The 27,575-nt window shown below is 42.2% G+C and overlaps 2 protein-coding genes across 4 annotated transcripts; one reads left to right on the top strand and one right to left on the bottom strand.

Annotated features, from left to right (window-relative positions):
- Positions 1 to 2,184: 2,184 nt before the first annotated feature.
- On the top strand, positions 2,185 to 4,331 carry dhrs1 (dehydrogenase/reductase 1). Its single transcript, XM_003215603.4, has one exon. It carries the CDS (start codon positions 2,340 to 2,342, stop codon positions 3,336 to 3,338), a length of 999 nt encoding a protein of 332 aa, XP_003215651.1. The 5' UTR covers positions 2,185 to 2,339; the 3' UTR covers positions 3,339 to 4,331.
- Positions 4,332 to 9,170: 4,839 nt separating this feature from the next.
- On the bottom strand, positions 9,171 to 26,023 carry zup1 (zinc finger containing ubiquitin peptidase 1). 3 transcript variants are annotated; one of them, XM_062979661.1, is made up of 10 exons: positions 25,792 to 26,023; positions 21,548 to 21,658; positions 19,726 to 19,835; positions 18,564 to 18,732; positions 17,863 to 17,952; positions 15,606 to 15,794; positions 13,266 to 13,434; positions 12,636 to 12,787; positions 10,975 to 11,192; positions 9,171 to 10,887 (listed from the first exon to the last, which is right to left on the bottom strand). In XM_062979661.1, the coding sequence occupies exons 1-10, from the start codon at positions 25,871 to 25,873 to the stop codon at positions 10,840 to 10,842; spliced, it is 1,338 nt and encodes a 445-aa protein (XP_062835731.1). In that variant the 5' UTR covers positions 25,874 to 26,023; the 3' UTR covers positions 9,171 to 10,839. The 3 variants fall into 3 exon arrangements, with proteins under 3 accessions (XP_062835731.1, XP_062835735.1, XP_062835744.1); XM_062979665.1 differs by having other exon boundaries at positions 17,863 to 17,949; XM_062979674.1 differs by lacking the exon at positions 17,863 to 17,952 and having other exon boundaries at positions 25,792 to 26,020.
- Between the last annotated feature and the right edge of the window lie 1,552 nt (positions 26,024 to 27,575).

Here is a 27,575-nt window from a genome sequence, read left to right as displayed (position 1 = left end):
GAGGCTGCCTAGAGGGTTGCTCAGCAGATGTGATGTGAAAGGGATATCCCTTTTGATGGGAGATAATAATAATAATAATAATAATAATAATAATAATAATAATAATACTTTATTTATACCCCGCCACCATCTCCCCAGCGGGGACTCGGGGCGGCTAACATGGGGCCATGCCCAAAGCAATACAATATAATAAAATATAAAACAGCATATCATAACATAATTAAAAGTAATACAATAGATAATAATAGACATCACATCAAGAGATGTTGACAAGCTGGGATGCGTCCAGAGGAGGGCAACTAAAATGATGAAGGATCTGGAGAACAAGCCCTATGAGGAGTGGCTTAAAGAGCTGGGCATGTTTAGCCTGTAGTAGAGAAGGCCAAGATGAGACATGATGAGGGCCATGTATAAATATGTGAGGGGAAGTCATAGGGAGGAGGGAGCAAGTTTGTTTTAAGCTGCCCTGGAGACTAGGACATGGAACAATAGCTTTAAACTACAGGAAAGGAGATTCCACCTGAACATCAGGAAGAACTTCCTCACTGTGAGGGCTGTTCAGCAGTGGAACTCTCTACCCTGGAGTGTGGTGGAGGCTCCTTCTTTGGAGGCTTTTAAGCAGAGGCTGGATGGCCATCTGTCGGGGGTGCTTTGAATGTGATTTCATGCTTCTTGGCAGGGGGTTGGACTGGTCCTGGATCCAAACTGCATTGGAAACAAAGGTTTAACTATATAATAGACTACTGTTTAATGAGTTGTTCTCATGATACATGCTCACACCACTGAGAATGCTATGGCAGTGCAGTTGGAGTGGTTGAATTCAGACGTATGGTGCTTGTTGTGGTAAAGTTTATTTGACAGCAGTGGTAACTTTGATGCCAAAGTGGTGGAATAAGTGGAAGCTCCCATATTTGTAAGCAAGGTGGCAAACTGACCAACATGTGGATTAACTGGAAGTATGTATTTAAAAAGAAGTGTTACTTCCGTATGCTATTATATGTAATGGAACTTGAGCATTTGTGGATTTTGGTATCCTGTTGATATCCAATGGCTCTCAAAGTGATCAATTCAAGGTGGAATCAAGTGTGAAACAGGGATGTGTTATTGTCCCAACCTTATTTTACATATTCATTGCAATGTTACTTCATGTTGTTGACAGGATGCCTCCCACTGGAGTGGAAATCATCTATCAGACAGATGGCAAGCTATTTAACCTCAGCAGACTGAAAGGCAAATCCAAGGTCACAACAACATCTGCTACAGAACTCCAATACGCTGATGATATTCTGTAAGTATCAGAAGAAGATCTACAAGCCACTCTAAACATCTTTGCAGAAGCATATGAGAAGCCAGGCCTCTCATTGGGATATTCACAGGGAAATTCCAGACATGAAACAACCAGGGGCAGCTAACACCACCGGACAAAGGACTCCCCCAGGCCGGAATCAGCCAGACTTTGAAGCTGCAAAGCCATTCAATGCTAATCAAGGTGGCCAATTGCAACATTCACACTTGCCTCAAACAGGCTACAGATCTTTTTCCCACCCTGGGAATTCCATAGATATATAAACCAAACTTTTCCTAGTTTCCAACAGACCTCAGTACCTCTGAGGATGCCTGCCATGGATGTGGGCGAAACGTCAGGAGAGAATGCTTCTAGAACATGGCCATACAGCCCGGAAAACTCACAGCAACCCAGTGAATCCGGCCATGAAAGCACACTAAATAAAATTCTTCAGTGTAGATACACCACTAGGCTAAAACACTGGCACAGAAATGACAGAGTACTGCGTGTGTGAGCGCGCACTTGCTCCTGCTTACAAGGCGCCTTCCTAAAGTAAGTGTTGTGCGCATGCGCGCGTTTGCCCCTCCTTGAGCGGACAGTTCAGTGTAGGCGTGGGCAAACTTGGGCCCTCCAGGTGTTTTGGACTTCAACTCCCACAATTCCTAACAGCGACGTGTAAAACACCCGGAGGGCCTAAGTTTGCCCATGCCTGGTGTGGTATATTATGCGCATGGGCGCATTTGCCCCTGCTGGGCAAGGCTCTCTCCAAAAGCAAGCAGTTGACGCATGCAACTGCTCGCCTCTAAAGCAAGGAGCGGTTGACAGAGTATGTTATGCGCATGCGCTTGCTTGCTGCTGCTTGGCAACGCTCCCTCCTACAGCGAGCAGCTGACAGTTGGCTGTGTTCTGCGCATGCGTACGCCTGCTGGTGCTTGCCCAGGCTCCCTTCTGAAGCCTTGTCAGCGGTGGGCCGGGCAGCGAAGCATAAGGGCGGTATATAAGCCGGGCGCCGAGGAGGGAGGCAGGCAAGCAGGCAGCACTGCAGAAGCGCAAGATGGCAGCTCCGGGGCGCCCGCTGTCGGGGCGTGTGTGTGTGGTGACGGGCGCCTCGCGGGGCATCGGGAAGGGCATCGCGCTGCAGCTGTGCGCGGCCGGCGCCACGGTGTACATCACGGCGCGGGGCAAGGAAGCGCTGGAGCGCGCGGCGGGCGAGGCTCGTGCCCGCGGCGGAAAGTGCGTGGCGGCGGTGTGCGACTCGTCGCGCGAGGAGGAGGTGGCGGCGCTGTTCGAGCGCGTGAAGGCCGAGCAGGGGGGCCGGCTGGACGTGCTGGTGAACAACGCCTTCTCCGGGGTGGGCGCCATCGCGGGGGAGATGGGCCTGCCCTTCTGGGAGAGCGACACCGCCCTCTGGGACCAGGTCAACAACGCCGGGCTGAGGGGGCACTACCTCTGCGCCGTCTACGCCGCCCGCCTCATGGTCCCCGCCGGAAAGGGCCTCATCGCCATCGTCTCCTCGCCCGGAGGCCTGCGCTACATGTTCGACGTTCCTTACGGCGTGGGCAAGGCCGCCTGCGACAGGATGGCCGCCGACTGCGCCGTCGAGCTCGGGCCCTTCGGCGTGGCCTGCGTGGCGCTGTGGCCAGGCCTGGTCCGCACCGAGAGCCTGGAGAAGGAGGCCAAAGCAGGCTCCATGCCCTTCTACAAGGATCTGAGGGAGAGGCTGGCCACCATGGCAGAGTCCCCCGAAGTGAGTGGGAAGTGCATCGTGGCTCTGGCCTCCGACCCCGACGTCATGCGCCATTCCGGCAAGGTCCTCCTCAGCCCGGACCTGGCCCGCCACTACGGCTTCCGGGATGTCGACGGCAAAGAGGTCTTCAACTACGTCTCCATCCGGGCCATCCTCACTGAAGCCATGCCCAAGCTGGCCTTCCTTTTCCGCCTCATCCCCGGGTTCTTCACCATCCCAAAATGGGCCCTTACGCTTTATTCCAGCAAGTTTGCCATCTACCGACCCATCCAGCCACCTTTTTTGAAAGCCTCCAAAAAAGACTGAGGCGTACAGAGTAATGCCCCTCAAAAAAGGACCGACGCCTGTATTGAATACATGATGATGCTCTTTCAAGACAGGACTGATGCCTGTATTGCAAACATGGTGATGTTCCTTTTAAAAAAAAAGACCTGGTGACTGTATTGTGTACAGGGTGATGCTCTTCAAAGAAGGCCTGATGCCTGTGTTGTATTGACAGTGATGCATTACAGTGTACACAATAAAGGCAGCAGGCCTTTTTTTGCTCAGGATTTCTTTTCTGACATTTTCTAAGTAATGCAATGTTTTATCCCTCCCCAGTTGTGTATCTGCACCATAGGGTTAAAGCAGTTTGACATCACTGGGTTACTGTGAGTTTTCCGGGCTGTATGGCCATGTTCCAGAAGCATTCTCTCCTACATCTATGGCAGGTACTCTCAGAGGAGAGAATGTTTCTGGAACATGGCCATACAACCAGGAAAACTTACAGCAACCTAGTGATTCCGGCCATGAAAACCTTCAACAAGAGTTTGACATCACTTAGATTGCTGTGGGTCAGTGGTATGGAATCGAGCAAGTTGTAAGGTCTTCTGCCATCTCTGCCTAAGAGGGCTGGCGCCACACCAAACTACAACTCCCAGGATTTCATAGCATTGAGCCATGGCAGTTATAAAGTATATGGGCCTTTGTGCCCCCCCCCCCCCCCCCTTCACACAGCAGATGGGCTGATAAGGTGTCTGGATGGGATATTGAATGGGCATTGTATTACTACTATATTAATTTTACAGGAGAATTAAGTCATTTGCAGTAATGGAACTGACAGGTTTAAAAACTGCTTAGGGATTTTCCTGGGAAACTAAAAGGTTGCCAGAAATAAGTTTAAAGAACTGAAGCAGAAACTTTAATTCTCTATCTAGTTATTCATCTAAGGCTTTGACTTCATCTTTGGCTGTATTAAAAATATGTCAGAACAAGCTGTGTTGCACTATTTTGCTATTAAATGGACTTGTTTTGACAGTTTTTGTCTGGGAAATTTTTAGTTCAATTTGTTATGCCAAATTCCTCAGCTTCCTGCCATTTCCTCTTTCTTCTTCCTCCCACACACCCAGTGGTTGGCCAGGGCGTGTCACTGTGTACAAAGTATAAACACTAGGAGAGAGTGGGAAGACTGATTTATTGTGTGAAAAAACATGGATGGCATTATATAACCCGCACCTGACATAGGCTCTGTTAAGGCAACTGTACAGAAAATGTCTGTATACAAGGGACTGGATAAACATGGCAACCCTGCCCCCACCCTACGCACAATTCTGTCTGATTTAAATCTCAGAGGAGTCTTGTGTGACTTAAAGAGGTGGCATCAATGAAACCACTTCTTTTTGCTAGTATTAACTATACTGCAGTTGCCCCTGAAGACCCTTCCACACAACTGTATAAAATCCACATTGAACTGGATTATATGGCAGTGTGGACTCAGATATTCTAGTTCAAAGCAGATTTCGTGGCTTATCTGCCTTGATATTCTGGGTTATATGGTTGTGTGGAAGGGCCCTGAGTTTTAGTTCCTAACTCTTAAATGGTCTAGGCTATTGCTTTGAAGTATAGCATGAAACATCCTTAGTTATGCAAGATCAGGCGAAGAGCCCACCTACTCAGCCTTCTTTTCTTGTAATGGCCAACCAGATGTCTTTATAAAGCTTAGTGCTTGTGTTCCTACATGTTAGATTGCATAGCTAAATATCTTAACTACTACCATGATCTTGTTTCTAAACACGGTGAAGGAATTAATTACAGCCATCTGTTATTTTATAGTTCTGAAAGGTTTTTCCCTGCTCTTCCCTCTTGATTTCTGGATGAGCTAAAATAATAAAATAAATAAATTCTGGAACTAGATGATAGGACAGCTTTCTAGTTCCAGTTAGGTTCTCAGCACTTGCAGGATGGTGTCAAAAATATACCGCCCTAGGCTGTTTTGGCACATTGGGTACTGCAGGCATTCAAGATTTGTTTTGCAACATTTTAGAAATCATTAAATAGCAGATCACATACACACCCTTCAATGGATATGCCACGTTTGATAAGTAGAATCAGAACTGACAAGGGAATTCAAATGTCTCATCCTATGCCCTATTTATGCAGGATCTATAGTTACAGCATTCCACAAGGCATTTATTGGCTAATATTTTAACACCTGCAACAAAGAGGAACCTGGGTCCTTCCACACAGCTCTTTATCCCAGAATATCAAGGCATAAAATCCCACATCTGCTTTGAACTGGGCTAAGTCCACACTCAAATAATGTAGGATTTTCTGCCTTGATATTCTAGGATAAAGGGCTGTGTGGAAGGGCCCCAAGTTACCTTCCAAGACAATATATTCTGTTGCCAAATAGTTAGACCATCAAATATTTCCTAGTTTTAACTGGAATTTCCTTATCTGTTTGTTTGAATCCTCAGTGGAACAACGGGAAAGTTTTGTTTTTTGTTTTTTTGCTTGGCAGGTTCACCCTACTGCCTCAATCTCTTCTTTGGACATACTGTAAATCACCAAGTAAGACCTCCCCCTCCAAATAAAGGTACATACCCCACTGGAAATTCATGAGAGCCTGTGCTGGCATCCCCATCTAGTAGCATGAGATTATTTATTCTTACTTGTGAGATTGACAGTAAACTCTTCACCTGCTCTGGATTGGAATCTCATTTAGGAAGGTTTAGGACAGTAATACCACCTGCAAAGTTGCTTAGTTGATGTTTAACCTCTATGAGGCAACACCTCTGTCTCCTTACTGAACGGCTCCTCTTTTAATCTTCTGGTCTTTGACTCATTGGACAGGTTCACTGCTAAAAGAGGATTTTGATCCGCTCAGCCAAGATAGAAGTTCTGTTCCTCCAATTACTGTTAATGATCTGGACTTCAGCATCTCTCGCCTTTCCAGTATGAGCCAGCAAATGTTGCAATAACAAATGTGAAATCTTATGTAACATTTACAAAATGCGTAACTTAGGCCTCAGTCCCAACAGACTCTATGAATAAACAGAAATTATCCAAGTATAGAGTTCCCAAGTTCCAATTGTTTCACTGGTCTCCTCTAGCTGGGATTAACACCTACATTTCGGCTTAAATGCTGTTCAAAGAGATTTCCTACTTATCGCTCCCCTAAAGCCTGAAAAGGAATGTAAAGATGGACACAATCATATATCATTATTTCCTAAATAAGAAGGTATCTTTGAAAATAATGCAAATTATGTCATCTTAACATATTCAGGAGTAGCTGTGTCAGCCATACATTAAATCAAAATAGAATTCATAAAAGAGCAATGATGTTATTGGTTAACAAAATTGGACACTTTTGATGTGCCATTGGCTTCCTCCAGCAAAATATGTTTAAAAATTGAAAAAAGGAAAAAATGGTGTTGAGGTTTCAGGCCTGTATTTTGTGTCAGGTATTTCTGTTCATCTGATCCGGAAGGATGTCAATGTAGGCAGAGATCACTCCCTTTTGGACACATGGGGACTGTGATGTGGCTTCATAAAAGACAAAGAAATCACGGAGTTTAAATGTTACTGTACTTTGTCTTGGGGCCTTTCCTGACAGGCCATATATCCCAGGATCTGATCCCAGGTTTTCTGGTTATCACAGATTATCTGGCAGTGTGGACTCATATAATCCAGTTTAAACAGAAAACCTGGGATCAGATCCCGGGATAAAGGGCCTACCTGGAAGGACCTTCAGGGCCCTTCCATACAGCCATATAACCCAGAATATCAAGGCAGAAAATCCCACAATATCTGCTTTGAACTGGGTTATCTGAGTCCACACTGCCATATATTCCAGTTCAAAGCAAATAATGTGGGATTTTATTCAGCTGTGTGGAAAGGCCCCCCAGTCTTCACATGGCCAAAAAAAGGTGACTTCTATGAAAAGCCTTACTGGAGGAAATAACTTACAACAGATGAAAAATTAGGTTGTTCAGAGTATTTTGCGATGTAAAGGTAGGCTGTACATGCCTATAAAGAAATTCCATGTATAAAACCAAACTACCTACTAAGGGTAGAGTGGTAATAGTGCACAGGTTAAAGATGCTGAAGAATGCCATGGGTTTATCAGGTTTTTCGGTCACAGCATAAATTGGCATCACTTGGTATAGCATGTTTAGCAGCACTTCTTTGGCAAAGTGCTCTGTGCTGTATTACATTAGCATACAACAATACATCATAGAACTTTCAAAGGGCTTTGCTTAAAACGTTTTTAGACACCTGTCTTTTCATTATATAACATGATATTTATCAGATCTAGTTGAATCATCCTTGCTCATCTGTGAGTCAGTCTCTTTCCTACACTTTGTGGAGCAGGCAATAGTAACTTGGCAGCTCAACAGTAGGCTTGGGCTACTCTTCCACCATATTCTCTCTTTAGTCCCTTCCCTTTCACTGAACTGAAAACCTGGTGATTCCTGCAGGTCTTTGAGCAAGATTAGTTCAGTTAACATGCTGATCCTGCTCTGCACACTATTCACCCCCAGGCCCTATGATACACTGATGTACAAGTCTTTATTCCTTATAATCGACGTCATCGATTCTAAGGGCTGCTATGTCTACCTCGCAGCCCTGATTACTGGTATTTGACTCCTTGATGGAATATACTAATTGGAACTGTAACTGTATATATAGTTCATCAGATACCTATATAACTCTGTATTAGTATTAAGTTGTTCTGTAGTTATACCTATTATAACACTGATTTACACAATGCTAGTTAAATGTACAATTTGATTATTATTTCAGTATCATGGGAAAAATGCATATAGACAAATTGTTCAATTATGAAAAACAACCATAATAAATATTAAACATTAAGTTCACATTCACAAAATTGTGAGTTCTCTACAATTCCTCATTATTTCTTTTTAGGAAAGATATTAAATTAAAGTTCAAACTCTGTTTCTTCTATATAGTGTTGTGTAATTAAAGTTAAATCCCATGTAGATTCAAGAAGTTGTAGAAATTCTTGTTTTTCATGACTGAATAATTTGTGTTTAAATGTATTCTTTCCATGATATTGAAACGATAATAATCGAATTGTGCATATGACTACCATTGTGTAAATCAGTGTTATAATAGATTTAACTACAGAACAATTTGATACTAATATGGAACTGTAACTGTTCATTTTAATTGAACTGTTTTTTAACTGTTAGGATGTTGTTTTTATTAATGTTTGTTATGTTCATGCTGCTCTATGATGTTTTGACTATTGAAAGTTTTTTGCATACATGTTGGAAACTGCCCTGAGTCCTCTCGAGGAGTATTTAAATGAAGGATTATTATTATTGCAAGTAAATCTTCAGAGATTATGCTGGTAGTGGACACTAAAGCTATTTTCAAATGGATTTATCTTAATTTCTTTTCTTTTTTTAAAAAAAGGATTTGTCTGTGATTGTGGAAGAAAAGTCAGTAGTAGTAGGACCAACATGTGGCGATTACAAAGGGAAGATATAATCTGGATTGTAAAGTTTTCCAAATGAGGCAAGGTGAGTGGAAAACAAAATTTGGGCTACAAGTTCCCTTTTGTGTTATTGTGTGTTTTCCGGGCTGTATGACCATGTTCCAGAAGTATTCTCTCCTGACGTTTCGCCCACATCTGTGGCAGGCATCCTCAGAGGTTGTGAGGTATTACCATAGATGGGGGCGAAACATCAGGAGAGAATACTTCTGGAACATGGCCATACAGCCCGGAAAACACACAACACTGTGATTCCAGCCATGAAAGCCTTTGACAACACAAAGTTCCCTTTTATTAGTGCAGCTATTAAAAGAAAAGGATAGATGTAGCCTATCATTTGAACAAGAAGCAAAACATCAAAATCTAATTTTAATTATAGTGTTAGGCACAGTGAACACCCAAGCAGCTACTACTGCTAGCAAATAGAGATGACATAGTTTCTGAATGTATCTTAAGCTATTAGAGAGATTATGTCTCATTGTAAACACACCAGCAATTCAGCAGGGCAAAAGCAGTTGGGAAGGAGCATGATTCTAGAGCCAAAGAAATGAAAAATGGATTTTCCATCAGTAATGTTGTCAGTAGAACACAGTGCATTATTTTCAAGATGGAGGGGCCTGGAAGAAATGCAGTGCCTGAAGAGTACAAAAGCAGACTCCTATCTGTTGCTTCGATCCACAACAGTCTGTACATCTCATAATGAAGAGTAAGTCATGGCACAGTGTACACCCTGAATTATTGCCTTCAGTTACCCATCCTCCCCTTGCTCCATTCACACTATGGTTTGTTGCTAAAAACTCACCCTCACCGACCAGTTGAGCATTTGTTTACCCAAAGCGATCTATGTCATAAGAAGTGTCTGAAAGCAATAGTTGGTACCCAGGACCCAATGGGCACTGCTCTTACCAAGATATACCTTTTCAATAGGCCTGCTGTGTGAAAATTAAAAGTGCATATTCTACACTATAGAATTAATGGACAACAGAGCCCCACTCCTCAGCTTTCATTAGTTATCAAAACAAAATGAAAGGAGAATGAGACCTCATTCAACAACGAACTACCTACATTTCCAGTTGCTGGGGTAAAAAAAAGTACTGGTGTCCCAACCAAACTATTTAGACCAGTGGTTCCTAAACTTGGGTCTTCCAGGTGTTTTGTACTTAACTCCTAGAAGCCCCAACCAAATTGGCCAACTGTCAGGAATTCTTGGAACTGAAGTCCCAAACATCTGGAGGACCAAAGTTTGGGAACCGATTTATTTTTTTATATCCCACCTTTCAGCCAAAAATGCTCCTGCAGTGGCTTACAGTGCTAATTCCAACCATTCCCCACCGTTAGGCCTCATGTCCAAGTTTTGTGAGTAGATATTTTCATTTTGTTGTTGCCAGAATAACTTTAAAGGTCATTTTCATTTTTAAAAATTACTATAATTAAAACAATATTCATACCTCTAGCTATTTCGTATGTAGTAAGACTCAGCTATGGGGTAGATATCTGGGTTAAAGAAAAAAAAATCCCTAATATATAAGTTTGTAGTGTTTTAGCATGAGCAGTCTCCAGTTCTCTGAAACAATGCGACCTCCACTGCAGTTTTTGCTGTCTACTTGTCCCATTTGGAATCCTCTGCAATGAAAATAAAATTTCTATTGGAGAAGTTGTTTCATTCTAAAAGGTTTTCAGGAGCTGTTGTATTGTTTTAAACCAGGATATATCTGGTTCATGTTTTAAAAACATGTTTAGCAGTAGCTTTGACATGATCTAAGTTGGCTCCCAAGAGCTGAAAAACTTGTTCCTCAAGTTGTTGGAAGTTGCATTCCCCATTATGGTAATTTGGGGCACTGAGATGCTAGTCTTTATAATCTAGTATCAGAGAGAAATCACACTCAGAGACTTTGTCTCTCTCTCCCCCCCCCCCAGCATTTATTTTGAAATGATTAAAAATATCGCATGTACATTGCTCAAGAGTCTATGTGAACAGTCCAGAAATCTCTCTTGCAACTTTTTTCAATTGGATTCTTCAGGGTTTCAAGGAATTCTTTGAGCTGTGAAAAGTTGTGAAGCCTTCCTGCGAACCTTATGAATGGAAAGGAGAATTAGAATGCAGCATTATTATATTTCCTCACACCACTTAGTTAGGAGCTTCCTTTCTAGCATACTTACAATTTTCTCCTCCACTGACAGCACACCATCTATGGCTACTATTTGATACTGATTATGTTTTAAATTTCCAGCAAATCTTCGAAGTGATCTGAGATTGTTCCCATCAATGCCTTTTAAGAGTTTCTGCATTTCTTGTGAGGGGGTGCCAGGATCAAATATTAGTAGACACAAGCTCTTGTTCTTCCTTTCTTCTATGCCAATAATAGTACGACTATGGCCTAAGTGGAAACAAATTGTGTTAGAGAATGCATTCATTTTTCTGTGGTGCTTTAACTACAAATCTCTTAACAAAGCCCTAAAATGTTGCACAGACCTCTGTGAACATCAAGTTCAACATGACAAGTTATTCTGGTAGGGAAGGTGATGCAATACAGGTGTTTGAAAAAGAACTCCCTAGTTTTAGGTATAAAACACATTAAACCTAGGGAGTTCTTTTTCAAACATCCTGTACTTTGTGAGTGGGAAGCTTTAAGTTATAAATCCTATCGACCTACACTAGCTTCTAAAAGTGTTTGAAATTCATATTCTCTGCATAACTACTCTCTTCCAGCAGTAGATGGTCCTTGCCCTCTTTGCAAAGTTTTATCACCTTTTTACAACAAGGAACAGGAGTATACTACAAGGTAATTTTGCATTACTCATCTGCCGCCCCACACAGAAAACATGAAAACAAAAAGCGAACACTCAGGACAAGATTTTATTGAAAAAAATTATATTTCCCATAAGACATTAGATAGATGGATGGATGCCTGTACAGGCAGTCCCCAAGTTACGAACAAGATAGGTTTGGTAAGTTTGTTCTTACGTTGAATTTTTGTACTTTAAAAATCTAACTCCAGCCGAATATGTCTATATAGACCCCTCCCTGATGACTTGATATTTTTTCCGCACTTTGGCCCAGATCTTTTGATCCAATTCATGATTTTAATATTATTCTGTGTATCGACTTTTTATGACTGTTTTTCTTATGCTGATGTTTTTATGGTTGCTGATTTGTCTATTGTTTTTGTTTTGATTTTGTACTGTTGCGTTGGGCAAAGCCCCATGTAAGCCGCCCCGAGTCCCTTCGGGGAGATGGGGCGGGGGTATAAGAATAAAGTTATTATTATTATTATTATTATTATTATTATTATTATTATTATAGAACACTTACAAGAAAAGCATGGTATGGACATACTGGAGAAAAAGCTGACATAGTTAGCTGTTCCCTTAGATTATTCTGCTATAAAAGGCATTATCTTCAACCTCCACTCCAAGAAAATGGGTAGCAAGGGATAGCATACTAATATCTTACATTACCTACTGCTATACTCATTATTCTATAGCTTTCATTTTTACAGGATCTGTTTTCAGAAGTGGACACATTAAGCTACTTTCAACAACATAAGATGTTCAGTTTTTAACTGGATACATGGCTTCACTAGAGGTCAAACCAAGTTTAAATGAATCTTATTGAAATAAGAGAGCAACAGAGGAATCCCAAATCAAGCATTCATTCATTAATGCCTACAACCACACCAAAGGATTACAAGTTCTTCCCCACTTCTGTAATGATATATGAACTCATATGGTACATAAAAAGGAAATAGATATAGAACAGGAATGTAATATTATATCCAGGTATGTTTTATAAAAGAACAAAGTAGGAAGCTGAAACCAACCTTGGTGCTGGAGGTAGATAGGTGGCCGGGAGGAACACACTACTTTTGCACTGTTCTCCTTGTCTGAAGAATAATAATTCAATATCCACTCAAACAAACGAGGATGAGTTCCTGAAGGGCCAGTTGGCTGGTGAAAGTCAATGATCTGAGACCTGTAAGATAATTCATGGAGATTTTTAATATCTTTTAAAGAAATCCATCTATGTCTTAGGTTGCTAATTTTTATATCTCTAATACGTAACCCATGAGAGCCATTTCTCATTTGTTTATAGTCACAGAAAGTCTTCCCTTAACTTGTAGCTTTGGTACCTCCAAGGCCGAAATCCAAAATCCAGGCAATCTTGTCTCCTGAAGTCACCTTTCAAAACGGTTTTCCCACTTAATATTTCTTTTATCAGCTTAATTATAATTATTACCAACCTTGAATTAAAATGTAGTTCTTGAAAAGAAAAAAATGCATTCACAAGTGAACATTTTGCTACTGCCAGTAGCAGCTATTCTTCACATGCAGAACAGATGAGCAAGTATAAAGCTGTGATTTTTCATTTTCTTTGTTTTTAATTGAAAGATTACAAGAATGGGAATGAGGAGGTTTCCAGAAACTTACTTCCCTTAAAATAACACACTTACTTTAGCCTGAGAGAAGTTAACAGGGAATAAATTTCACATGCTCCTATCCATGCCCTAGTACCATGTAATCTGCTGTTGAAGTGAGAAGCTCCTTGGGGATCAAAACCTTCCTTCCAGGCGTCTTCAATCAATGACTGAATTTTTGGAATACAAGGAATGGATGAGTTCTCTATTTAAAAAAAAGATAATGGACACATTTGTGAAGTGTACTTTTGAAGGATCAACAGCCATCACTGAGGTCTGAACTGTGGAAGTCACTAAAATAATTCCTGGAGGCAATAAGCTGCAATCATTATTTTCTCATAATATGATCAGGCCCTGAAGTGGCTCAAAAGGTCTGAATAGTGTCATTCTTATAGATGCCATTAATTAACCATCAAATGTCTTGCCTTGAATCAAATTGTTGTAAGTACATGGAAGCAACGGAAAACTAATAATTGATAATGTAGAAAATCTGCATTTGGGCAGGGATGGATGGGAGGAGGGAAGACCCTATTAACCAAGAAGAAACATTTTCAAAGAGTAGAAGTGTGCACCTACCCAGAAAGCAATGAATAATGCTGCCCTACACATGTCTATTCAGACATCAGTGCCATTGAATCTAATGAGACTAGCACCTAAGTAATATATGTTAAGATTGTAATTATCAATTTTGAAGCTATATTAATATTTCTAATGATAAATAAGCAGAGTAGCCTTCATGCTTGGCAGTGTAGTGCCACCAGGTGTGATCCTAGTTTAATTCTAATTTCAGCCATGAACCACAGCAAACAAAAATAAGAAATCAATATTCCCTATACCTCACTGCAGGCACAAAATGGCCTGTGCCATTTTATTTATGAGCTTGAAGCCAGAGTACACACCCCTGGGTGAAATGAACTAGTTGGACAGTTTTCATATCAAAATGATACACATAATGTTCATGCAATATTCTGTCATACAAATTTGAAAGCTACGTTGTAGCAAAACTGGTTCTACAATGTATGGTTACTTTCTTCCCATAGAAATCTAGGTGTGTATGTGGGGGAACTTGCACGTATGAGCATCTGCTGGCAGCCTGAAACGACACAGATCAGTACAGGTGTTTTCTATCTTCTATGATTCTTTCTTCCAATAGAGGTACATATTGTAATTTTTTAAAAAACTTATCTCCCTCTACCACTTCCTTCCACTCCTCCCTCCCAAATCATGGAGTCATAAACCTTATCTCTTATCAACATAAACTAGCCATCTTAGATAAAGTAGATTGTTACTGTTCTGAATGACTTTAAATTAGCCGTTAACGTGCAATAGTACTACTCTATTGTTAACTTAAGGTTGGTTCATCAATATCATAGGTTGGTTCATCAATATCTGGGGGTCCTCCTGGACTCATCGCTGAGCCTGGAGCCCCAGGTCTCGGCGGTGGCCAGGGGAGCCTTCGCACAACTCCGTCTTGTGTGCCAGCTGCGCCCGTTCCTTGGGAGGTCTGACTTGGCCATGGTGGTCCACGCTCTGGTTACAGCTCGTTTGGACTACTGCAACGCGCTCTACGTGGGGTTGCCTTTGAAGACGGCCCGGAAGCTCCAACTAGCATAACGGGCAGCAGCCAGATTAATAACTGGGGCAGCGTACAGGGAGCGCACAACCCCCCTGCTAAGCCAGCTCCACTGGCTGCCGATATGCTACCGAGCCCAATTCAAAGTGGTGGTCTTGACCTATAAAGCCCTAAACGGTTCTGGCCCAATCTACTTGTCCGAACGTATCTCCTCCTATGAACCAGTAAGATCACTAAGATCATCTGGAGAGGCCCTGCTCTCAGTCCCACCTGTCGCACAGGCATGGCTGGTGGGAACGAGGGACAGGGCCTTCTCAGTGGTGGCTCCCCGGCTGTGGAACGCCCTCCCTGGAGATATCCGACAGGCTCCTACCCTGCTGGGATTCAGAAGGGCCGTGAAAACATGGTTATGTGCCCAAGCTTTTGATGAGTAAATGACAAAGTTGACATGGACTGATTTAAGGATGTAGAATGAGGATCTCGGACGAATGGAATTAATTATATATACGTTTTTAAGGTTTTATAATGTGTTTTAACAATGTTATTAATAGATCTGTTATTGTTTTGTTTTTATAATTGTATTTTGGGCATTAAATTTTGCCAATTTTTGTAAGCCGCCTTGAGTCCTTATAAATCAACAAAACTGGTCAATTGAGTCCTGCATTAAACCTGCTTATTATTCAGATCACATTGCACAGAGATAAAGATGAGAATGCAGTATACGCCAACAACAGAGTACATTATACAGTGCCGGTGCCACTGGCAAATGTGGCACCGGCAATGCAATGTTTTAAAATACAAACCTTTTAAGTAGTCTTTATAGATGCTGTTTCTCAAGAGAGAAGAAAGCAACATTTGAAAGTTCCTGTAACCACAACCCCAGCCTTTGTCTCCAGAACAAAAGTGGAAGTGATCCACTCCTGTGGAAAGCCATACATGTTTTATGTCTTTACATTCATTCTGGTAGTACTGAAATAATGCTTCAGTAATTCCTAAGTGATGAAAAGAAAGTGCAGGGAGAGGGGGAGAAAGAGACACTGGTTATAATACAACAGTTGTCACACGGCTTATATGATGAAGAAAGATGGAACAAATATTCTAGGCAACAAGAAATTCCTGGATTCTGAAGAGAGCACAGAGCCAGCATGATTTACTGGATAACCCGTTAAGATGTTAACTTTGGAGACATTAGTGTACTCTTCAGCTGTGAGTGCAGTATATTACTTCGGGCAAATAGTCTCAGGGTTTGCTCCAAATAAGACTGGGAGCCCTTATACACATGGCCAAAAATCTGCAATTAACCGGGCTAAAAGGGGGGTGGGATGGCTAAACAACATTTAGCCAAAGTGTGGGCGAAATCAGATTAACAGCTAAAAAGCATTTGTTAAAAAGCTGTACTTAAAACCTGATTCCACCCAAAAATGTGTACCTCCTCATGACCGTATAACCTTGCAGTCACGCAAAACAGGCACTTTCCTTCCCTTCCATGTGGACTGATCCAGCACACGTGCGCTTTTTAAAGGCCTGAAACAGATGATTGGGCCACGGACACACAGGTGGCTCAAAGGAAGCAAAATGGGAAAGCAATTAGAACTCTGAAAGTCTTTTCAACTTTATAATATTAAAGAGAGCTTGAATTAACAATTGGGAAAAAGAGAGATCGGACAGAATTTTTTTTTAAAACCACTCCATTATATACTGGACCTCATATGCACACATGAGAATCTGCTTGTGTTTACTTTAAGATATTCACATGAGCGCATACGAGGTCAAGTGCATAACGGAGTGAATTTTTAAAAAAACTTTGGCCGGATGTCTCCCATCTGCCCTCCATCTTGATCTGCTTCAAAAGAAGACTATGAGGATGGTGAGGGACCATTTCCTGGGACTGACAGGTCTGTGTGTGGACCTGCTGTCAGGTCCCGAGATTTTTTGCCTCCGTTATAAAATGCGGATTTTGGCGCTGTCTGAAAGGATCCTACAAAGGTGGTGCAGCTCTTCAAGAATTGCTAAACTGCAACTCCCATCACAACAAACTGCGAAGGCTGAAAAGAGTTGTTTTCCAATAACCTCTGGAGCAGGGGTCCACAAACTTTTTAAACCGGGGGCCAGTTCACTGTCCCTCAGACCGTTGGAGGGCCGGACTATAGTTAAAAAAAACCATAAACAAATTCCTATGCACATATCTTATGACACTGCTTTTGGCTAATAAGATGCTCAACGTCTGGTTCCATATTTGTTCCCCCAAGCAGGAAGCAGCCAGGCCTTGAAGCTGCAAGGCTTTTCAATATTAATCAAGGTGATTAATTGCAACATTCTCACTGGCCTCTAACAGAGAAGAGTTATTTCTCCCACCCTGGACCTTTCACAGATATATAAACCTTCCTTGCCTAGTTTCCAACAGACCTCACAGCCTCTGAGGATGCCTGGCATAGATGTGGGCGAATGTCAGGAAAGAATGCTTCTGGAACATGCCCATGCAGCCTGGAAAACTCACAGCAACCCAGTGATTCTGGCCATGAAAGCTTTCCACAACTCAAAAGAGAAATGTTTGCTTTGTACACAAGGGATTCCTAGCCTAAGGAACCCTATGAAATATATAGGGTTGCCATAAGTCCATACATGCAGATCTTTCCCCTCAATGCTGTAGATTAGAACTGCTCAAAAAGGTGCACAGCTGGTTGGGGGATTCTGGGAATGGCAGTCCAAAAAGAAGACCCTTCCCCAATCAATCCCCAAAGGTCTGCCAAGGAATCCCAGGCACCAGAGGCTTTCACAGATATATAAACCTCACTTGCCTAGTTTCCAACAGACCTCACAGCCTCTAAGGATGCCTGGCATAGATGTGGGTGAAATGTCAGGAGAGAATGCTTCTGGAGCATAGCCATACAGCCTGGAAAACTCACAGCAACACAGTGATTCCACGAATGAAAGCCTTCAAAAATAATGTTTGTCTTTATTACTGAAGCAGCGTAGGGTGAGGGACTTTAGGACCCAGCTCTCCTTCCTTCCTCTACTACCAAAGCATGGGCGGGGGAGAGAATTTAGGAGCCTGCTCACCGGTCTCCTGTTTTTCCTCTCCTCTTCCAAATGGGCAAAAGAGACATCGCGTGGTCTTCTTCCTCATCCAAAGCCATGGTGAAAGCACTGCTTTGGAAGAAAAGAAGGAAGGAGAGGAAAGTACGCCACCCAGCCTGCAGTCATGTTACCACTTTGGAAGAGAGGGAAGGAGAGGAAGAGGAGAAGGACGACACGACACACAGGCTCCTAACGTCCTTCCCCTGCCTGCTACTTCAGAAGAAGAGGAAGGAAGGAAAGGAGAAGAACACGAGGGGGCTCCTGAAGTCCCCCCCCCCCGCCTGCCCGCCCACTCGCTGCCAACAGCCTTCAGAAGCAGCAGCAGCGGCGGCAGCCTTCCTCCTCTTGGCTGCCCGTACCCCACCCAGAACGAGTAACCCCCGGGGGGGGGGGGATAAATGGCTTTGGCGGGCCACATGTGGCCCGCGGGTCTTAGTTTGGGGACCCCTGCTCTGGAGGGCTGCAATTCACCCCATTGTTGTTGAAAGGAATCTGCAATTAGAGCAAGATTAATGAATGATCCAAAAAGGGCCAAGAAGAATATAAACATTTTGGGGATGCATGCAGCCTTCTATGCACCCTGGGGAACACTGTGACCCCATAACAACAAAAGTTGTCCATCTCGCATTGAACCATAATTATTTTTAGATATCACATTTAGGCCTCATGTTATAGTTACTGACCTGAAGTCTTCGTCTTTCCATCATCAATGCCAAAAGCCAAAGATTCCATCATATCAACTTTCTTTGTGTGATATTCAGATGGTTGCATTCTTCCCAAAGCCACATCTTTTTCCATGTTCTTTAGTGACTGTTGCTTGTATCCTCCAGAGCCATCCAACCCATACTGTTTCTGTCAAAGAGAAATGTGAATTGATTAGAGAGAAACTAGTTGCCTGAGCAATATTATAAATCAGAGCTGACCATAATCTGATGCAGAAAGTTGGATATGGGAAGTCTGGAACATGACACAGCTTTGTAAAGCGGGATCTTCATGAGCCAGGCCCACCATACCTCCTTCATTACAAAACAAAACTTGAGACTAAAGGCAAGTGTTATCTAAAGCAGTAGGAGTAACCAACTTTATTTTGGCTGTTGGTTGTAACCACATAACTACTATAACCCAGTGGATGATACTTTACTAGACTAAGTACTGTACTCCATTGCTCATAAAGCAAGACTCAGGTGCTTCCAAACAGAGGTACTGTGTAGTGATTCCACCTTGTGGGAAATAGCTGTAATGACTCTTTGGTGAAAAAAAGGGGAGGCAGTGAGAAATGTGGGAGGGTTGCAACTTACTATCATTTCCTGAAGAGCCAGCAACAGAAATTGAGCATAACAGCTGCACACAGATAACAGGGACAGGAAATACTTATATGTATTAAATGAAACCAAACAGGATGTTTGGTCGCAATCCATTCAGCCTTGTGCATATTGACAAGTATGCAGCAAGAGGAACTGCTACTGATGGAATGCTGAAGAAACGAAACTGCAATACAGCAATTTATAAAACAGATCTTGATGAAAGGAAAAAAAACCTCTCTGCTCAATCTGTTCATATTACATAATAATAATAATAATAATAATAATAATAATAATAATAATAATAATAATAATACTTTATTTTTATATTCCACCCCATCTCCCCGAAGGGACTCGAGGCGGCTCACAACAGGGACAAGCCTGAAACAACGACACAACATATATTTGTGCCAAGCAAAAGTGTTTACTAGATACAAGTGTGCACATTTACCATATATTTTATGGCACTTTTTGCGTGTTTATCTAGATTCATTAATAAAGTACGATGGCAGAAATGTTAACTGTAAGATCCCCAACATCTTACCTGTAGCTTTTGAAACTCTTGTCTTTCTTGTCTTGCTGTTTCTTCTTTTCTTTGCCTGTCTTCCTCATTCTGCAGCTGTTGTGCCAATTCCAAGTCACCCAAGTTTCTTCCTATTGTTAAGCCACATTAAAAAAAAAATAGAAACAATTCACCATCTTGGAAAATGTTAGATAATCTAATTATCCCCCAAATATTTCAACACATCTCAGTAGTGTACTGCTCTAAGCTTGCAGTATAATCATATTCATGTTTACTCAGGAATAAATAGTACATATCTTGTTAATTCACAGAACTGCAGCAATGTACATTACTTTTGCATGATCCAGGCAGAACTGATTAATTCAGTTTAAATTAGTTGTTGCTCAATGACAGATTAAAACCACATTTTCTGGTTGTATTTCTTAAACAATTACCATATATTTGTGTAAGTCACTGTCATTTTTTGTTGAGGGCAGGTTTTGGGGTCAAAATTATGGATTTTGATATGACCTATGGACAAGTAGAGGGCTATTCACTGAAGAAGGGAAAGCGCTAACTCCACCCCAGGACATAAGAGATAGTCTGTACCATGAACCAATGCAGCTGCGCCCATACCTTGGGAGGTCTGACTTGGCCACGGTGGTCCACACTCTGGTTACAGCTCGTTTGGACTACTGCTTTACGTGGGGCTGCCTTTGAAGACGGCTCGGATGCTCCAACTAGTACAATGGGCGGCAGCTAGACTAATAACAGGAGCGGCTTACAGGGAGCGTACTACTCCCATGCTGAGTCAGCTCCACTGGCTGCCGATATGATACCGAGCCCAATTCAAAGTGCTGGTTTTGACCTACAAAGCCCTAAATGGTTCTGGCCCATCTTACCTGTCTGAATGTATCTCCCCCTATGAGCCTTCTAGAACTCTTAAATCATCGGGGGAGGCCCTGCTCTCGGTCCCACCAGCCTCGCAGGTAAGGCTGGTGGGAACGAGGGACAGGGCCTTCTCGGTGGTGGCTCCTCGGCTGTGGAACACCCTCCCCAGCAACATAAGGCAGATACCAACTCTCCTAGGCTTCAGGAAAGCCTTAAAGACATGGTTGTGCACACAAGCTGTTAATGAATGAGAACATGGACTTTACATGACCCGTACGAAGACTTGAGGATTCTGGATGAATGGATTTTACTCTTGGACATTCTTAAAATTTTATATAATGTGATTTTATTTTATAATGGTATCTGTTTTATATGAACTGTTGTTTGTAGATTGTTTTATATGAATTGTTGTTTTTACATTGTTTTTAGGTATTGAATTTTTGCCATTTACGGAAAGCCACTTTGAGTCTCTTCGGAGAGAAAGGCGGGGTAAAAGTGATGTAAATAAATAAATAAAATAAAAATCCTCTTCATTTCCTCCCTAGATTTTGCATGATTTCCACAGAGGACCCCCGCCCCCAAAATGTTTGGAACCACTGCAGATTACACTGGGGTAAACAGAGGAAGGGGAGATTTCTCTCCATTCTTGGGTCAGAGCTAAGTTTTCTCACTCATTAGACTCATTAGCAACCTATTTCAGGATATTCAGCTTTTCACCCCTGGGCACCTACAATAACAAATGCTTTAAACCAGGGGTCACCAAACTAAGCCTCCAAGGTCATTTTCCCACCCCCCACCCCTAAACTTGAGACATATGTCATGACATATGAAGATTTCCTCTTCCACTGGCATGACAGTGAAAAAGTCAAGAAAAGCATATACTTGTGTAGGATCCAACGCCTTGTCAATTCTAACAAACATTTCCAATCAGTAGAAAAAGAATAATTCTCTTTGCAAATCCTTTTATAGTTACCTTCTAAAAAGCTGCATTCCTCCAAATGGAGTTCAACGTGTTCTTGTAGAACTGGGTAATCTGTGCAAATGAGCTGGCATATTGGGCATTCATAGAGCTGCTGACCATTTCCTGTATGAAGAAGTATTCAGGATAAATCATAAGGTCCATCATTCAACAGTCCTCCATCATATACCCACATCACCACACCATATAACTTAGAACTTACTGAAAAAACGTAATGTTTTAAATGTATTTCTTGTATTATGCTAAATTGATTGTTTTAATTGCTTATGTTTTATCTTTTGTACAGTATATCGGCATTGGATTTTGCCAGATTGTGAGCCGCCCTGAGTCCCTTCGGGTGAGAAGGGCGGCATAGAAATGATGGAAATAAATAAATAAATGCCTTTCTCTCACAAAGAAATGCTTCTGTTGAACTTATATGACTCTCATCATTTTCTGTTGGAAGACCCTGTTTATATTGTTTATATTGTTAGGGTCAGTGACACAAAAAGGAAAGGCTTAGGTCCCCATAAGCTATTGTTGTGTGCCTTCAAGTAGTTTCTGGCTTATGGAAGCTTAGCAGGTGACTGTCTTGGCAAGATTTAGTCAGATAGGAATTGCCTTTGCCTTCTTTTGAAGCTGGGACTCTGACTTCTGAGAGAATGTGTTACAACTGAGGACAACCATGAGTACTGCTGTGGCTAATGATTCAAATGGGCTCAAGTCAAAAAGATGTTTAGCTTTTGATGTACTCAGACTCTAAAGGAAAGTCCGAAGCTATAAACACATATGGGAACAACGATTGTGAGAAGGGAAAACTAGAGACAGGAATTTTTTTTAAATGGAAGGTGTAAACCAGGGGTCCCCAAACTAAGGCCCGGGGGCCGGATGCGGCCCTCCAAGGTAATTTACCTGGCCCCCGCCCTCAGTTTTATCATATAATATTTTATATCATTTTAAATAATATATTGTATACACATATAATATTGATAATAATATAATGTTATACAATATAATACTAGTAATATATAATAATATTAATTGTATGATATATATTACATATAATATTACAGTATAGTGGTATAGTTCAATAGTAACATATAATGCTAATATTGTGCTATGCTAATAATATAATATATTGTATGTGCATACAGCTGCTCAGAGTCCCCTTCAGGGTGAGAAGGGTGGGATATAAATGTAGTAAATAAATGTAGTAAATGAATAAATAAATAATTTTGGACTTAGGGTCACCCAAAGACACACAACAACACACAACAACAACAATCCTAATTAAGACACACAACAACAACAATCCTAATTAACCTGACTATATCATTGGCCAGAAGGAGGCCCACACTTCCTATTGAAATCCTGATAGGTTTATGTTGGTTAAAATTATTTTCATTTTTAAATATTGTATTGTTTTTTCATTGGTATTGTTGTTGTTTTGCACTACATATAAGATATGTGCAGTGTGCATAGGAATTGGTTTGGTTTTTTTCCCCAAGTGATAATTCGGCCCCTCAACAGTCTGAAGGATTGTGGACCGGCCCTCTGCTTTAAAAGTTTGAGGACCCCTGGTGTAAACAATGCAATACTTGGGGTGAACAAGCTAAAATAGATGGGAATGAGAAATTCTAAGTAAGATCATTATGCAGTGTCTTACTCAGGAACTGAAAATAAAAGAAGAAATGGGGTGGTATTTATAGAATTGTCCATGTCATCATATTTCCAATTTCTATGAATATGTACGGTTGCGAAAGCTGGACAGTGGAGAAAGCAGATAGGAAGATAACCACTTTATTTGAAATGTGGTGTTGGAGAGGAGTTCTTCAGATACTGTAGACTTCTGAAGAGACCAGTAAATGGGTTCTAGAGCAAATGAAACCTGAAGCCAAGATGGCTAAATGGAGACTGTCAAACTTATAATGAGAAAACAATGACCCGCTAGAAAAAGCAATAACGCTTGGCAAGATAGAAGGCGTAGTGGTGGTTTGAGTACTAGGCTATGAGTCTGTAGACCAGGGTTCAATCTCTGCTCCACCTTGGGAAACCCCAGCATCTTTTGAGTGAGTCACTCTCTCAGCACCAGAAAACCCCTTGGGATCGCCATAAGTTGGAAATAACTTGAAGGCACACAGTAACAATGAACATGGAAAAGAGGAAGGTCACATTCCAGATGAATGGCCTCAGCCAAAGAAACCACAGCCCTGAGTCTGCAAGATCTGAGGAGGGCTGCTGATGATAGGGTGGTTAGTCGGTCTCTCATTCATGGGGTGTCCGTAAGTCGTCTTAAAGGCAATTACCAACCACAAAGCTCTGTCTTCTTTCTGTATGAGTATGTGTATATGTGTGTATATATAATAAGCATATGAGTACACGTGTGTGTGTATGTGTACACATGTGTATGTATGTAAATATGTGTATATATTTGGGCATATGTGTGTGTGTGTGCATATGTGTATATGTATATGTGTGTGTGTGTGTATGTATAGGTATTTATTTGTCGTGTCAGAAGGGATCCAAGGGTACAGTTGTAATGTATTTAAAAACACAAACAAAGTTTAAGAACTTGGCATTATACTAAATGTCTTTTGAGCAGTAGTTGGCCACGTGAAGTGCCTCTAGTGTTGCTATAAGAAGCACTCGCATGCTGTGGACTCCACTTTGTGGCCCCATTTCTTAAGTTTGGCTCCTCATCTCGTGGTGTTAGAGCACAGTCTGTTCAGCACCTTCCAAGTCACCCAGTCTTCTGTGAGCCCAGAAGGGAGTCTCTCATTCAGTATCAGCCATGAATTGATGTTTCGAGTTTTAGCCTGTCACTTTGGACTCTTGCTTGCTGAGGTGTTCCAGAGAGTGTCTCTGAAAATCTTAGAAAACTATTTCTTGATTTAAGGCATTGGCTTGCTGACTGATATCTGAACGGGATGGGCCAGAGGTGCCATTGTCTTGGTCCTTTCATTACTGGCTACTACTTCCCAGCGTATGTCAGGTGATGCAATAGTGGCTAAACAGTATAATTTCTCCAGTGGTGCGGGGTGTAGACCCAGAAAGGACAGAGAGTGTAATCTATGCTGACGATCGTTCCATCACTGCCCAAACAGGGAGCTTTGACATGGTTGAACAGGAGCTGTCTGAAGCTTTAGGTGCTATTACTGCCTATTGCAGGGAAAACCAGCTGATTCCTAATCCATCTAAAACACAGATGTGTGCTTTTCATCTTAAGAACAGACAAGCATCTTGAGCTCTAAGGATTATCTGGGAAGGAACTCTACTGGAGCATTGCAGCACACCAAAATACTTGGGAGTTACCCTGGACCATGCAATGACTTACAAGAAGCACTGCTTGACTATCAAGCAAAAAGTGGACACTAGAATTAATATCATATGAAAGCTAACTGGCACTACCTGGGGATCACAACCAGACACTGGGAAGACATCTGCCCTTGCGCTTTGCTACTCTGCTGCTGAGTAAGCCTGCCCAGTGTGGAATACATCTGACAATGGAAGTGGACCTTAATGAGACATGTCGCATTATCACAGGATGTCTATGCCCTACATTGCTGGAGAAATTATAATGTTTAGGTGTAATATAGGTATGAATATAAGCATATGTGTATGTATGTATATATGCGTATAAGTGGGGAAATGGTACCAGTAAAGGAGGGCTTAAGATGATGTGACATCCTCTTAGAGACGACAAGGCCAGGATTTTAGCAGTGTGACTGGTTTTCCAATGGAAAACATTCACACAAGACACCCTTACAAGCGTGCATCTACACTGGAGAATGAGTGCTGTTTGATGCCCCCTTAACTGCTATGGAATCCTGGGAGTTATAGTTTGAACAGGGCTTTATCCTTCTCTGGCAATGAATGAATGCTGGTGCCTCATTAAATGACAGCTGCGAGGATTCCATAGCCTTAAGCTCTGACACTTAAAGTGTCGTCAAACTACGTTAATTCTAAATGGGGAAGCACCTAAAGCAGGCATGGGAAAACTTGGGCCCTCAAGGTGTTTTGGACTTCAGCTCCTACCATTCCTGAGACAGACTCAGGCCCCTTCCTTTTCCCCCTCAGCCGCTTAAAACACCTTGAGGGCCCAAGTTCGCCCATGCCTGAACTAGAGACTTGTCATGGGGAATCTTCCTGCAAGGCCTAAGGAGTAGCCCACCCTCCTCGCCCTAGAGGGATTTGCAGGTCTCGGCGTCACGTGAGGACGCGGCTAAGGGGCGTGGGGGCTCGTCCTCTCTCTCACTCACCGCAGGCCGGAGGGGAGGGGCGGGCGGCGGAGGGGAGAAGCCGCGGTGCTGCCTTCCAGTCCTTGCTGGCCGCCCGTTCCATCTTCCGCCGGCCAAACAACGGGAGCGCCGTACGCCCTCCGCTTGAAGACCAAGGACCCAGCGCCTCACTCACCGCGCATGCGTAACTCTGAGAACTCAAATTCGAGAGCGGGAGGAAAAGAGAACCCTATATACAGTATGTGCCAACAGGGACCACTGAGCATGCGTACTCGCTTCTGCGCTCTCTCGTGACGTAGAAAGAAGGACCGCAACACTATAGTTTCCAATTTGTCCCGGCGCTCCCTCCGTAGCTCCGTAGCAGCTTCCAGTTTCTCTTACGAGTATCTTGAGATCCGAAGTGTTCTGAATTTTTGGAATACTGTACCTATATTTTCCTGTATGTTCATAATAAGATATTTTGGAAATGAGGTAAAGGTAAAGGATTTCACCTGATATTAAGTCTAGTCGTGTCCGAAATTCACTTATTTACAGCATTTGTACCCCTCCCTCCTCACCCGAGGGGACTTATGACTCCTTTATTTTAGCTGCTTGTGACTCTTATTTTATCACCTTTAAACTTACTTATTATGTATGCAATGCTTTTGACACGAAATAAAAAAATGAGTTAGAATTAGTCAGAAACTGTCCTGATTCAGAGTGGAATGTGTTTGGGTTCCATATGAAATTCAAGGCGAAATTCAAGTATTGTCGAAGGCTTTCATGGCAGGAATCACTGGGTTGCTGTGAGTTTTCCGAACTGTATGGCCATGTCCCAGAAGCATTCTCTCCTGATGTTTGCCCACATCTATGGCAGGCATCCTCAAAGGTTGTGAGGTATATTGGAAACTAGGCAAGTGGGGTTTATATATCTGTGGAAGGTCCAGGGTGGGAGAAAGAACTCTTGACTGTTGGAGGTAATTGTAAATGTTGCAATTAATCACATTGATTAAGTGCTGATAGCTGAGGGTTTTAAAGGCAGATGTGGGGTGAGCTGAGTGTCCTGGCATGCAATTCCGAACCTCTGAGGATGCCTGCCATAGATGTGGGCGAAACGTCAGGAGAGAATGCTTCTGGACCATGGCTATACAGCTCAGAAAACTCACAGCAACTCAGAAATTCAAGTAAACCTGCAAATTCCTTTTTCCCCCCCTAGTAGGATCTTTACTACCAATACAGAAAGGAGTCAATCTGAACATAGCCAACAATTTATTTCCTCCCCAGGATTTTTATAATCAAGCAAGCTTTAATTGGAGCCCCGGTGGAGAAGTGTGTTAAAGCACTGAGCTGCTGAACTTGCAGACTGAAAGGTCCCAGGTTCAAATTCCGGGAGTGGAGTGAGCGCCCGCTGTTAGTTCCAGCTTCTGCCAACCTAGCACTTCGAAAACATGCCAATCAATAGGTACCGCTATGGCGGAAAGGTAACGGCGCGCCATGCAGTCATGCCGGCCACATGACCTTGGAGGTGTCAACGGACAACGCCGGCTCTTCGGCTTAGAAATAGAGATGAGCACCAACCCTCGGAGTCAGACAATGACTGGACTTAACGTCAGGGGAAACCTTTACCTTTAATCAAAAGATAATGCTTATATTTGCATTCGGATTACAGACTTTAATTACAGTTTTAAATAGTAAATATTAGAAAATGTTTTGCCATTGTCAAGTAGGCTGCGATTAGAACACATGACAGAAGTCAAGTTATTTGACTGTGTTAAGGGATTTGATTAGCCAGCAAATTCCTAATGCGTTTAGAACAGGCATGGGTA

This window comes from Anolis carolinensis, chromosome 1 (assembly GCF_035594765.1).
Source record: "Anolis carolinensis isolate JA03-04 chromosome 1, rAnoCar3.1.pri, whole genome shotgun sequence".
In the NCBI taxonomy this organism is placed as follows: Eukaryota; Metazoa; Chordata; class Lepidosauria; order Squamata; family Dactyloidae; genus Anolis; species Anolis carolinensis.
Note: the sequence above shows the minus strand (reverse complement) of the source record. Positions and strands in the feature narration are given on the sequence as shown.

Bases quoted from the DNA above. Each gene is read 5' to 3' on its own strand.
- dhrs1 (XM_003215603.4), top strand. From the start codon at position 2,340: ATGGCAGCTCCGGGGCGCCCGCTGTCGGGGCGTGTGTGTGTGGTGACG.
- zup1 (XM_062979661.1), bottom strand. From the start codon at position 25,873: ATGGAACGGGCGGCCAGCAAGGACTGGAAGGCAGCACCGCGGCTTCTC. The intron at 13,435-15,605 runs GTTTGTATTTTA...TTTTTTAAATAG, and splicing joins CTATAAAGACTACTTAAAAG to AGAACTCATCCATTCCTTGT. The intron at 12,788-13,265 runs GTAAGTGTGTTA...ATTATCTTACAG, and splicing joins TTAACTTCTCTCAGGCTAAA to GTCTCAGATCATTGACTTTC.